We start from the raw sequence: 14183 nt of genomic DNA, 5'->3' as shown, positions 1-14183 counted from the left end.
GTTCTCTATTGCGTGGGAGTTCAAGTTAAATGTAAATGAAGTGGTTTGTGGGATGTGTGTTTACAATAAATAAATAGTTAAAGGTGAGAGAGATTCACAACATCGATCCTTTTGTAGCTTGTGATCCTTTTGTAACATCGATCCTTAGTATATTCTTTTGATCCTTTTGTAACATCGATCCTTAGTATATTCTTTTGTAGCTTGTGATGCAGATTTTTCCATCATGATTCTTCAACTATGATCATCATAATCTTCCTTAAATATTTAATTCTCATTGTAAACCTTGTGGTGAAGATGAAGACTATTAACCATGAAGTTTACTTTCTTGCTTGAACCTTAAATGAATCCTTGTATAATTCAAACAACAATCTTTAAAAAATCTTCTTGAAGCTTGTGATATTACTGTTGTAATTATCTTTATGATACTCCAAATCTTTCATTGTTTGAGTATATAAATGCACTTGTTGATGTGAGTGGCTTCTTTCTAGCTCGTCCACTTTTGCTAATATCTATCTTTCAACAAAAACTCAAGTGCAAACATCAGTAGATCATTCATAAAACTTAATATTTATTCCATAAGGTTTGTTGTCATTAAAACACTAAAATGGATTTTGCCTCAACATGTCAATGCACAACTTTAATCATTAATATTTTAAGTTATCTATTATTAAAAATTATAAAAATTGTATATTTTGAAAATATTCATCGAGACAAATCAAACAATATCTCATATGCTTATATTTGCATGTTTATATTAGTAGAAAAATAAGGTCAAAGTAGATCATATAAATAGTACACTAAATCAAAATTAGGTCATTTATTTTGGGACGGATGGAGTATCTCTTAAATTATAAACATTCCACACTTTAGTCCTTTAAATTACTACTTTGGTTTAAGTTACAAATGTTAGAGACTAAAAGTGTATAGTAAAATTTGTAACTTAAGAGAACAAAATGGAAACATTAATAAATTAAAATATTAAATAGTTTAGTGGCTCCATCTCCGGCCGATGCGTATGAAAAAATATTTGTTGAAAGACGTCAACTCCTTAAATGAATCTCAATTAACTCGAGAAAAATAGTCTTCGAACCGGTGAGGGTATTGGTTCACTGGTTTATTGGTCGAACCATCGGGTCACTGGTCGAACTGCATGATAAACCGAATTAAATCGGATTAAACCGGTGGAATGAACCGGTCTCTATAATAAAATTATATAATTATTAAATCAGATAAATTTATCTTTAAAAAAAGGTCAAAAATCTTTTGTTTTACCATTTGTTTTTTTATATTATTATTTTTATTTTATTTTGTATTATTTACCATATTTATCCCCCTTTATTCCCTTTTTATATTCGATCCATTAATTATCATAATTATTATTATTATTATTTCCTTTTTATTTTTATACCATTTTTAATTACTACCTATCACTATTATTATCATTATTATTATAAATTTTGTTTTGTATTATTTACCATATTTATTCCCCTTTATCCCCTTTTTATATTCCATCCATTAATTATCATAATTATTATTATTATTTCCTTTTTATTTTTATGCCATTTTTAATTACTACCTATCACTATTATTATCATCATTATTATATTATAAATATAACAAAAAAAAAACAATAACAGCAACAATCACGTCCCCCAACCCTTCTTTTTCTTCTTATTTTTTATTTTATCATTATTATTGTAATTTATTATATTTAATTTCATTAAAAAAAAAACCAAAAATCATCAACTCAATCAAGGAAGCAGGAAAGACAGGAAAGGAAACTGAACAAGCAGCACACTTCCTTCCTCTCTTTTCACCCAATCTTCACCAATTCTACACTCCAAGCAAAAGCACAAATCACTTCAATCCATTTTTTCTTCCAAAACACCCTTGAATCCAGTTCATAAATTTGTTCAATAGACACCAAAACCTAATTTTGTCTATAAAACTCAATAAAAAAAATTAGAGAAAGAAGAGAGATAGAAACACAACAGATGCGCTTCCCCTCTCCACCATTTTCGACATCCTTCAATTCATTCATCACCATCATCATAAAAAACCACCACAACTCATCAACAAACACAAACAGAAACTCATAAACCATAATCTTCATCTTCCTCACAAAAACCATCATTTTCTACCAAATACCACCAAACAACACCATAAAAAACCACACCATTTTAAACCTACAAAAAACAGAATAGAAATAAAGAAACAGAACCGAACAAAGAGGGAAAAAGAAAGAAGAAAGAGCTACATCGTTTTGGAATTTTGGGTGAAAAAAAACATGCGTGTAATCAAACCGGCGGTTCGGGAAAACCGCCGGTTCACCGGTTTTCCCGGTTCTCTCCGGTCCAATAACATGGACGATCCAACTTATGAACCAGACCGGACAGGCTCCGGTTCCCGGTTCGACCGTCCGGTCCGGTTTTTAAAACACTGATATTATACAGTATACTTTTGGTTTACCAAAAAATCTCATAGAGTGTGTGATATGGTTTTTTGTGTTTTTTTGTATTGTAGAATTTGGTGGGATATAGTTTTATGTTTACACGGAGAAAAATATGTTGTTACCTATCATGTTATTGTTTTTCTTTCTCGTATATTATTCATAATTATATGACTCTATATAAAGTTAGATAAAAACAAATCATATATTTTAAATAACAAACTAATCCTATAAATTTTAAACAAAACCTAAATATTCAAAACAAAAATATTAATAAACTCTAATATTATTTTATTTGAACTATAAATATAAAATATATTTAAACAGTGTGATCAGAGAAAGCCTACATCCGTCAAAAAAAGAAAAAGAAAACCTACGAGTAATTAAAGCTTTCTGAGTATCTTTTGCTTTCTGAGTATTTAAACGCAACGCTTCTGATTTCATTTTCTACTACTAGTACTCTATAGTTTTTATTTGAGTTTTTTCCTGATCTTATTTTGTTTACTGGAAAGATAATGGCGAAAAAATACGAAGGACATGCTGTGGGAATTGACCTTGGTACAACATATTCTTGTGTTGCAGTGTGGCATGAGCAACACAGTAGAGTGGAGATTATTCACAATGATCAAGGCAACAGAACTACACCTTCTTGTGTTGCCTTCACCGACAAACAAAGGTTGATTGGCGATGCAGCTAAGAATCAAGCTGCTACCAACCCACAAAATACTATCTTTGGTATATACTATTCTATATTACTTTATATATTTACTGTTATTATTGCATTGCTATGTTATCTTTGGTATGTTCGTGTCCGGTGTCGTGTCTGTGTCCGTGCTTCATAGGTTCAAATCGATCAAAAACAATGTAATCTATTTGGTATTGAGGAGATAAATAGTATTAATTTGGTCTTCAAAAATAAAAAATGCCAGTTAATTTAGTTATTTTTTAGAGCTAAATTAGTACTTTACATTTCTTAGAGACCAAGTGTTCGTGTATTTTTTTCAATGATGACTTGTTTTGGCATTTAATCTAAACAATACTTATTAATATTCTTTTTTAGATGCTAAGAGGTTAATTGGTAGGCAGTTCAGTGATGATGTTGTTCAGAAGGATATTAATTTGTGGCCATTCAAAGTCATTGCCGATGTAAACAACAAACCTATGGTTGTTGTTCGGTACAAGGGGCAGGAGAAGCAGTTGTGTGCGGAGGAAATTTCATCAATGGTTCTCATAAAGATGCGGGAGATTGCAGAGGCATATTTGGAATCACCGGTTAAGAATGCAGTCATTACTGTGCCAGCTTATTTCAACGATTCTCAACAAAAAGCCACCAAAGATGCCGGTGCCATTGCTGGCCTTGATGTTATGAGGATAATGAGCGAGCCCACTGCAGCAGCTATTGCATATAGTCTTGACAAGAGAATTAACTGTGTTGTTGAACGAAATATTTTTGTGTTTGATCTTGGTGGTGGAACTTTTGATGTGTCTCTTGTTACAATTAAGGATAAGGTCTTTCAAGTTAAGGCAACTGCTGGAAACACTCACCTTGGTGGAGAGGACTTTGATAATAGAATGGTAAATTACTTTGTAGAGGAGTTCAAAAGGAAGAAAAAAGTTGACATTAGTGGGAACCCAAGAGCCATGAGAAGGTTGAGAACAACCTGTGAGAGGGTTAAAAGGATCCTCTCTTTTTCAGTTGACACAACTATTGAGGTAGATGCTTTATTTGAGGGCATTGACTTCTCTTCATCGATCACTCGTGCAAAGTTTGAGGAAATCAATATGGATCTTTTCAATGAATGTATGGAAACTGTTGAGAGTTGCCTTAATGACTCTAAGATGGACAAGAGTAGTGTAGATGATGTTGTCCTTGTTGGTGGGTCTTCTAGGATTCCCAAAGTGCAGCAGCTATTGAGGGACTTTTTTAAGGGAAAGGATCTGTGCAAGAGCATCAACCCTGATGAGGCTGTTGCATTTGGTGCAGCCGTGCTGGCTTCTTTGTTGACTGATGGAATTAAAAATGCTCCAAACTTGGAATTGATCGATGTTACACCACTGTCTTTAGGTTTGCGGTTAAATCATGATTGCATGGAGGTAGTGATTCCTAGGAATACTACTATACCTGTCAAGAAGACATTGGATTGTGCGACAAGTAAGGATAACCAATCCTCAGCCTTGATAAAGGTTTATGAGGGTGAGAGAGCTTTAGCCAGCGAAAACAATTTTCTTGGTTCTTTTAGGCTCTCTGGATTGTCCCCTGCTCTTCGTGGCCACCCTCTTGATGTTTGTTTTTCTATTGATGAAAATGGTATTTTGACAGTTTCTGTCGAGGAAGTATCCACAGGCAACTTGAGTGAGATTGTAATAATCAATTATAAAGACAGGTTATCAGCAGTAGAAATTAAAAAATTGATTCAAGAAGCTGAGAGTTACTGTGCTGAAGATAAGAAATTCCTACAAATGGCTCAAGCAAAAAATGCATTGGATGACTGCATTTACAAAATAGAATCTGCTATAAAGAAGCAGAATATTAACTTGAAACTCTCCACACCAGAGAACGAGAAGATCAATGTTGCAATTAAAATGGCAAAAAAATTGCTTGATGAGAATGACCTGCATGAAGTAGATCTTCTTGAGGATCATTTGGAGAACCTTGAAAGTATGTTTGAAGACCTTTGCATTAATCGTACTTAGTGTTTGATTAAAAATTTATTAATGGTTGTATTATTTATACTAGCCTTAAATCAGTCGATTACAAAACAGTCTTTTACGAACATGTTAGGGAAGGTTGCTATATTTTTTGCTGACAAACGATTTATTGTATAGTTATTAATATTATTGTGCACAGCGGTTATTTTGAGCATTCTAGCTCTCTTATTCTACTGTTGTGGCCATAGAAATGTGGTGTTAAATACTAAGGATTTGGATTTCACGTCGTAAATATCTGACAAATTTATTGATTTGTGAACCAACTGATCTCAAATCAATGACCGAAATATGTAAATGCTTGATGTATTCTTGGTTAACCATTATAAGTAGCTTTTTTATGAATGTATAGACTGTTGACAGTTGTCTTACTGACTCTAAAATGGACAAAAGTAGTGTCGATGATGTTGTACTTGTTGGCGGTTCTTCTAGAATTCCCATGGTCCAAGAGCTATTGCAGGACCTTTTTTGGGGAAAGGAACTGTGCAAGAGCATCAACCCTGATGAGGCTGTTGCCTTTGGGGCAGCTGCGCATGCTGCTTTGTTGACGGAAGACATCAAGAATGTTCCTAACTTGGTTTTGATCGATGTTTCACCACTGTCTCTAGGTTGCAAGACAACACAAGATTGCATTAGTGTAGTTATTCCTAGGAATACTACTATACCTGTCAAGAAGGAAAAAAAACGTTACTGTACAATTCTTGATAACCAATCTGGTGCCTTGATTCATGTATATGAGGGTGAGAAAATTAGGGATAAATTGAGTGTTTCGTCACTAGAGAACCAGGAGACAAATCTGCAATTACAAAAGCCAAGAATTTGCTTGATGAGAATCACCAGCATGAAATTGATGTTCTTCAGATTAATAAGATTTTAAGTGTTGTCTTTCTGTTTTGTAAGCAAGCAATGAATGCAAAACCTTTAAATGAAGTTCTATTAGTTTAGGTTTAATAAATTTTCCAATGGTATATGGTTTATAATTAGCCCCAAGTCCCTTGAGTAGAGAACAAATTTTTAGCAAAACATGGAAGGTTTATCTTTTGTTGATGTTACAAAGCTAAACTCTTACCACTGAGCTAGCACATCAACTGTACAAGTGTGTATAACTATTATATGATGAACACATGTATTGTCACATAGATATTTTATTTTAATTCTTCATCTGTCATAATCAATATTGTTATGTGAATGTGATGTTAACATAAAAGGTCATCAACCTCTAACTAGATGAAGAAGTTAGGCTAACTGATGTAGCAGAAAACAGAAAGAATCTAGAAAGCTAAGGTCTAAAAACTCAAAGAATGTATAATCTTTCAAAAATATAAACATAAGAGGAATGAAGCATGCTGTATAACATAGTCCAATTAATCTATGGTAGAGACACCATCCTTTGCTATAAAAAAATTATATTTTAAATCAACTGTTTCATGATTTAATTTTAACTTTTATTTATAGCTCGAACAAGATGTCATTTTTTGCAAAGCATCAATTAAGATAACAGAAAATAATATGCCTCCTCATAAAACTGAAAAGACAACCAAAACATAATATTCCAGCATGCCATCACAGTTGACAAACATGACTAAAATAGAAGAATCTTATTCTAACTTCTTTTTTGACCAAAACATATTCTATTTCTCAACGGTCGATATATGTAGCCACAATGACTACATAAGTATTTAACTGAAGAGTTCTAGATTGACAATGCTAATCTGATTCTTATTCAGCAAAATTAAAGTTGAAAACAAAAAATTGCATTCAAAAGTGTAATCAACTAGTATAATGTTCTGTCAACCGCAGACTGATACAGCCATTTCATAAGAACAAAAGTCCACAAACATGTGTGGAGGAATGGAAAGTTCAAAATTATTTCAAGTTTGCTGAAAATTGTAATTCATCATCTATTGCTTCCTCATTTATCAACTACTTCTATGAGAGTTGTCTCATAGTCACTAGGAGCCTCAAATCCATGAAGATTCATCACAGTTGCAGCTACGTTGGCCAACCCACCGGTGGGAACATCATTGCGGAACCTCACACCAGGAGCCAATCCAGGACCTCCAATCGCAATTGGTACCTTAACAAACAAACAAAAGTACAAGATTTTTAGAACTAAAAACTTGAGCTTCTTGTATATAGATGACTAGACAAGTATATGGTAAGAAAAAACACGATCTTAGTACATGGTATGTATGTTTAGTATCATGGTGGGTACGCAAGAATCACGGTGATCCACCATGATTTTACAGAAGCTAGAGTGTAGCTTTTGGAAAATCATGGTGAATCACCGTGATTCTGGCATATCTATCGTGATACCAAACATAAGCGCAAAAATAGTTTATAAAGTGAGGATTATTTAGCTTTGATAAGCTCTATTTAGGCGATATATGTAGCCAATGTGAGACTTATATAATTCATGTAAAGTTCTCGTCAATCAATGACAGTATATATTTGGTAGTAAAACTTACTGGCTCAAGAGTATGAGAAGTAAGAATCTGAACTTTTCCATCCTTTAGTAGAGGTTTTCCAGCCTTGTCCCTCTTGACCATATCTTCTGCATTACCGTGGTCAGCAGTGACAACATAAATTCCACCTACTTGCTGAATTGCATCGAGAATAATCTGCAATTACATATATAAATACACAGTATTAATATACTTAGTAGCTATTTAGTGTTCGCATTTTAATAGCAATAACATATGATGAAGTGACTACAACACTGCTTTTTACCTTAACAGCTTCATCAGCGGCCTTACAAGCCACAATTGTTGCTTCAATGTCACCTGTGTGTCCCACCATGTCACCGTTTGGTAGGTTAACACGTATCTACATGACAGACAAAATAAATATTAACTAAAGTTTAATTAATTAAACCATGAATCTCAAAATCACCTGATAATTCATTTAACTACCTGATCAAATTTCCCGCTAAGAATTGCTTCCTTTGCCTTCTCAGCAATCTCCACTGCCTTCATTTTTGGTTGTTCGTTGAATGTAATCCCAGAGTCACTTGGAATCTCAACATATTGCTCCAGATCCGCATTAAAATATCCAGATCGGTTTCCATTCCAGAAAAATGTCACATGGCCAAATTTAACAGTCTCACTGTTGAAGAAGAAATTCATTAGTGACTACGATAGGTATTTCAATTTCACAATCAAGAATAGATTAGGCATGTAGCAAAGATAAAGGATTCACACGTAACTATTCCAACATCAAGAGAAAACTAGCAAAGATTAAATACCTGCAGGCAAAAGTGCGAACGCCATTATGCACTAAATATTCACCAGAAGTCCTATCAATCTCTGGTGGAGAAACAAGGTAATGGCGTGGAAGCTTCAATTCACCATCATATTCAAGCATACCAGCATAACGGATTTTAGGGAAGCGTACTCTATCAAAATTGTCAAACTTTTCATACTCAAGAGCCTTGGCAAGCATAGTCATACGATCTGCCCGGAAGTTAAATGTAACAACAGCATCACCATCAACTATTGGACCAACAGATTTTCCACTCTCATCAACAATAACAAAAGGAGGAAGATACTGGTCATTGGCCTTTGGTGCTGCCCTCAGTGTCTTCACAGCTTCTAGAGCACTTGTAAACTTAAACGGTGCTTCACCAAGAACTTGAGCATCCCATCCTCGTTTCACAACACTCCAGTCATTCTGCAGGTTGTTTTGAAATCGTTTACATTATTCATACTCATATATAATATATATGTAGAAAGGCAAAGAAGTATAGAATTTGTTAACATTTTAAAAGAAACGGTGGATAATTGCTATACAATACCTCATAACGATCCATTGTGACATTCATACGACCTCCACCTGATGCAATCTTTGCATCAATACCTTTCTCACGCAATTTTGCAAGATCATTTTCAAGGGTTTCCACAAAACCCACACTTGAGCCATCCAAAACATCACGACCATCTGTAAGAATATGGAGACGGATTCTTTTAACACCTCGCTCACTAGCTCCTTTTAGCAACAACTGTACAAAAATAGTTAGTTAGAACTAAGAGGCATAAATTTTGCAGATGTGAAGAGTGAAGACACAAATGTTCGAACGCATAAAATCACCTGCACTTGATCAAGTCTGGAGTGAACTCCACCATCACTCAGTAGTCCAATGAGATGCAATGTGCCAGTTTCAAAACTTTCCTTGATGTAATTGAAACCATCTCCTTCGAAAATCTTTCCAGATTCTAGAGCAAGGTCAACAAGCTTCGCACTAAAATAAACAAACACAAACCATCACAACCCAATCATCATATGTGCTAGGAATATGATAGCATAGTCAATAAGCATAGACATTAGACAACATGGAAGAATCGGAGAAACATTTCAAGATGGTAAGTGTGCAACAACCAATCCTAATACCACTAAAGAAATTCATTGACATCAAGATACAAAACATTGTTGATCCAAATATAAGAACGCCCCGTAAGATGCACGGTAAGGCAAAGCCACAAAGATGGTAATTATTGTGTTGAATCCAAAACTGAACTAGGCACGAGTAAGATGCAAATTTATATCTACTAATCCCATTTAGGATAATTCAAGAAATAAAGTGGATCACAGAACAAGACATAGCAAGAACTGTTATGCCATAATCCACAACATATGGCAAATCAAGAAACACCACACCAGTTACATAATATAAATGGTAAATCCAAATGTTTACAAAAACAAGATTGGTTCACAAATTATGTTATGGTAAATCAAGAAACACCACACCAGTTACAAAATATAACAAGCATCAAAGACAAATTCCTTACCAAGACATAAGTAAAATAAAAATAAAAAAATCTTCTTTTTAGAAAAAAACAACACAGATGTTGTTGAATATAGTGTTGCCTGCGTCCTAAAACTAATTAGGCACGAACATGAGCAATTAACTTGTTACTAATATTATGATTAGTATTAGTATATGATTACTACTTGTACAGTTGTACTACAACTACTAACTAGCATTATTAGCAGCATACATATGAAGCCAAACCAAACAGATTGAGATTAGAAGCAATTTAAATTTACCCTTGAGCAAAGATGCGACCGGCACCGAGTGCATTATGACCAACTTCACTATTTCCCATATCATCCTCTGTTGGAAGTCCTACAGCTTTACCATGAGCCCTAACCAATCTCCAATGTTCAGGAGCCCCCTACAACATAAAAAACAAGGATCATCATTCAATACATCATTTTCAAAGAAAACCCAAAACAGCAATAGATCTAAAAACCATATTGAATACAAATCCAAATTCCAAAAAGTGTATGTATGAAAGTATACTAATTATTATACCTTTTTAAGTGAATCCATGGTCGGTGTTTCGGCGTTGTGGATACAGTTATATTCATTTGGATTAGCCTCACCCCATCCATCCAAAACAATAACAGCAATTGTCTTTCCCTTAGGAAGCTTAGGATGATCAGGTAATTTCCATGAGAAACCTGAGCTACCCATCTTTGTTTTTCTTTTCTATAACAGATTCTGATTCAATAACAACAATAAAAACTCAATCTTTACAAACTAATCAACAACAAATCTCATCACAAATCATTCAATCTTATATAAACAACACATCACATGTGATTATGTATGGTGATGGTGATAATATCTATGCAAATATTAATATTAATATTAATGAATGAATAAATTAAATTAAACAAGTTAATTTGGATCTCATGAAGTTCACAAACTCAAATCTAAGAATTAAAATTAATTAAAAAAGTGATTATTAGTAATATGAATCTTACATCTATGATTTGATAAAAATAATAAACAAACAAAATGAAAGATGGGATTGGAGCATAGAAATCTGAGACAACATAGAAAAAAAGGACAAACCTAACGATTTGTGAGTGTGAGGCGCAACTAACTGAACAAATGTCACAGAGGTAACCTAACACGACCAAACCCCCTTTGCCTTTTGAATTGAATTGTGTTGTGTTGTGTTGTGTTGTGTTATGCTGTGTTTGGTTCGTTTCATATAAATACTGTTTTTTTGGTTTATTGGAGACGATATTTTATTTTTTATTATTTTTTAATGTGATTTTTTTTTTAAACTAGTAATGTGATTTTTTTAAAAAAGTATAAAAGGAAAGAACTTACGCGAAAAGAAGAGTCACGTGGCGAAGAAGAAAAGGGACATTAACATTTAATAATTTTTTTTTCACAAGATATAATTTTGTTTTTAGTAAGCTATATAATTTTTTGTTTTTCACAAAATAGGGTCCTTTTGGAATAACTTATTTTTGAATTTAGGCAAATAAATAAAATTTTATGTTAATTTATAAGTTTCCACAAACAACAACTATATTTTTATAAGCTATTATTTCATAAACCACCTTGATAAACTTAAAATAATGTATGGTTAAATAAGTAAATAATCCTTATAGTTTTCTTGAATTTCGTTTTTAGTCCCTAAAGATTTTTTCCACAATTTTTTGTCCCTATAAAATTTTCTATTACAATTTTTGGTCCCTAATTTTAATCAAACTCTTGTATACTCTCACATTTTTTAATGATTTTTTGATTCATATTTATAAAATTATAAGAACATTTCTCATAAAAATTTAAAATTTTTAACATAATATGAATTATTTATGAATTTTTAGGTGAAAAAAATTAAAAGAATCATATTTAATTCATCTCTCGTAAAAGAAAATTAATTTTTACAAGAGAAATGGAAGACTAAAGAGGAAAAAAAAAAAGAATTTAAAGAAAATATATCAATAAAGTTGGATACTTGGATTTTGCTGCAAGTTTTTGTTTTTGGAATGTAGATATAAATATGAATATTCGAATATGCTATTGTTACCCATTGTATCATCTAATTATTCCTCATTTCTCGTGCCTCTTCTTTTTTTTCCTATAAAAAATAGAAGGATGGCAAACGATGTGATATATGATGCACGGGTATTCCATTTTAGGTAGAATATCGGTATCGGGTACGTACGCGCGTGGTATTTTCGGGGTACGCGCGTGGTACTCTCAGGGTACGCCCATGGTACAGATTTCATCAAACATTGTTTCCATTCTTTTTTTTTTTTTTGCAACAGTTCTCAATCTCATTCTTTTTTTATTTGTTTCTTTTTTAATAAAGATTCACTTTAGTTTTGAAATAGAACTGATTCAGTCCCCTCCTCTTTTTATTTCTTTTTAAAAATAGAGCTGCATAGTACTACTACTCCTAATTTCCTAAATGTGTAAACCACAATATAAGTACTTTTAAAATTTGATATTTTTCATGTTTAATGATTTGTTTTAACAATATAATTCTATTATACGAACGTACTCATGCCTTAGTTTTTTAAAAAATATCGTACCACGTACCTATGCAACGTAGGTTGTGATACACTAATACGCGCGTTGTTCAATACTAGTACAAATAAAAATCGCATTGCATGATATTTCAAAACATCGACAATTTCTTTTTTCTTTTTTTGTAAAAAATGCTATGGATTAAAGCAAGCAAACGAAGGACCATTACAATAATTTTTTAGAAGAATGTCTAGTAAAAAAATTGACATAATTGAAAGAAACAATAAAAAAAAAAAGGTCATTGTAACCTTCATGAGCCAATAAATTTGCACAACAATTTACTTTACAGAAACAATGAGAAATAGAGGTCTTTCGGTCTGATAGGTAAAGGAGATTTATAATCTCTTCAAGGAGAGGTTTGAGGTAAGAAATAGATGTCGATCTTCTAATAATAGTTGTTTTCACCAATAGATAATCAATTTCAAAAATAACTTGAGTTAACTTTATACTGCGAACTAATTTGATGTCAAGGAGAAGTGTCCTCATTTCAGTATAAATGGCATTACTACATCCCAGATTCGAGTCACAAATAAAGGCCTCGACTGGACTATTTTTTGGTAGCCAAATCGTGTGATTCATCCACATTAAGTTTATAAATACCTCTATTGTTAACACAACATGTATACTCGGAAGAATGATGACAATTATGAGTAATATAACTCACCTGGATCTAGATATTAAACGCCATCAATCAAGTCTAATGTCTAAATGTTGTGAAAAATTTAATGAGTTTATATCTTTCCAAAGAGCATTTGCAGCGACTCCAAAGAAAAATGACAATTTCCAAGGAGTATGACCAATTTCTTCGTGGGTGAGATTCTTGTTTGCTGCTTAACTTGATAACTGTGTTTTATTCAAAATATTTTCATGTGGGGTGAGAGAAGGGCGAAAGTGACAAAACAATCACATTTTTACAATGTTCACTACTTAAGGTGTGAACTCAGTTCGCAAAGTTAGTACTAGCAAGATATTTTGCTAATTAGTAGGGCGCATGAGAAATGGTGGAGGTGCAAAAAGTAATTCTTAAAAAAATTGTTGGCATGATAAACTGATTTACTTTGGTTTCTAGATAATATATCGAGTAAGATTAATTTGTTTAACGTTTCTATGAGCATAATTCAATTAATAGAGACATTACATGTAATACGTAAGATCGGGGTTCGAACGGTGTTACTTTCATATATTTACTTTAAAAAGTAAAATTCTAATGAAAATCAATAATGTTAATAATATACTGACCGTAATTGACTAGTACGTTAGCTGAGAAAAGCAACAGTCAAAATAAAAAGCGAGTTTATTTTTAAGGTAAGACTTTTTCTTTGGTTGATACACGATTCTACTGCTGTTGCATTTCATCATCATTATATGTGAACATAATATCTTATCTTACTTAATAATAGGTGGTACCATGAATTTTATAGGTTCCCCATGGTTATCATAGGAAGTAGTTTGGTTTAGCTGTTTTTGTTTCTTTTCTCTTTGTTAGTTTGTTTTGGCTGTCCTTTATATTATGTAACCAAAAGAGCCCATTGTTATTGTCTGGATTTAGTGGCCGGTGGTAATCACCAATTCACCATGCTATATTCAATCAGACACTTTACACTTTAGTTGAATATTTAAAGCAGCAGCATACATGCATGTTTCTCTTCCATTCAATACAAGTTTGTTAAATATATACTTAAATCTCAATCCAAA

General features: G+C 32.7%; 2 protein-coding genes across 2 annotated transcripts; one reads left to right on the top strand and one right to left on the bottom strand.

Annotated features, from left to right (window-relative positions):
- Positions 1-2958: 2958 nt before the first annotated feature.
- On the top strand, positions 2959-5245 carry LOC123892817 (heat shock cognate 70 kDa protein-like). The gene is made up of 2 exons (XM_045942688.1): positions 2959-3184; positions 3510-5245. The coding sequence occupies exons 1-2, from the start codon at positions 2965-2967 to the stop codon at positions 5141-5143; spliced, it is 1854 nt and encodes a 617-aa protein (XP_045798644.1). The 5' UTR covers positions 2959-2964; the 3' UTR covers positions 5144-5245.
- Positions 5246-6887: 1642 nt separating this feature from the next.
- On the bottom strand, positions 6888-11232 carry LOC123892814 (2,3-bisphosphoglycerate-independent phosphoglycerate mutase). The gene is made up of 10 exons (XM_045942686.1): positions 11013-11232; positions 10467-10655; positions 10199-10326; positions 9242-9392; positions 8949-9152; positions 8400-8824; positions 8068-8260; positions 7886-7981; positions 7624-7776; positions 6888-7232 (listed from the first exon to the last, which is right to left on the bottom strand). Exons 2-10 carry the CDS (start codon positions 10626-10628, stop codon positions 7068-7070), a joined length of 1677 nt encoding a protein of 558 aa, XP_045798642.1. The 5' UTR covers positions 10629-10655; positions 11013-11232; the 3' UTR covers positions 6888-7067.
- Between the last annotated feature and the right edge of the window lie 2951 nt (positions 11233-14183).

Source organism: Trifolium pratense, linkage group LG6 (assembly GCF_020283565.1).
Source record: "Trifolium pratense cultivar HEN17-A07 linkage group LG6, ARS_RC_1.1, whole genome shotgun sequence".
NCBI classification, from domain to species: domain Eukaryota; kingdom Viridiplantae; phylum Streptophyta; class Magnoliopsida; order Fabales; family Fabaceae; genus Trifolium; species Trifolium pratense.
The sequence above is the reverse complement of the archived record's forward strand: the minus strand, read 5'-3'. Positions and strand labels throughout refer to the sequence as shown.

What these genes read in the sequence shown, in the direction of transcription:
- LOC123892817 (XM_045942688.1), top strand. Translation starts at nt 2,965, where the DNA reads ATGGCGAAAAAATACGAAGGACATGCTGTGGGAATTGACCTTGGTACA. An exon ending in CCCACAAAATACTATCTTTG is followed by an intron (nt 3,185 to 3,509) that starts GTATATACTATT and finishes ATTCTTTTTTAG; the next exon opens with ATGCTAAGAGGTTAATTGGT.
- LOC123892814 (XM_045942686.1), bottom strand. Translation starts at nt 10,628, where the DNA reads ATGGGTAGCTCAGGTTTCTCATGGAAATTACCTGATCATCCTAAGCTT. An exon ending in CCAGACTTGATCAAGTGCAG is followed by an intron (nt 9,153 to 9,241) that starts GTGATTTTATGC and finishes ATTTTTGTACAG; the next exon opens with TTGTTGCTAAAAGGAGCTAG. An exon ending in CTTCTCATACTCTTGAGCCA is followed by an intron (nt 7,233 to 7,623) that starts GTAAGTTTTACT and finishes TTGTTTGTTAAG; the next exon opens with GTACCAATTGCGATTGGAGG.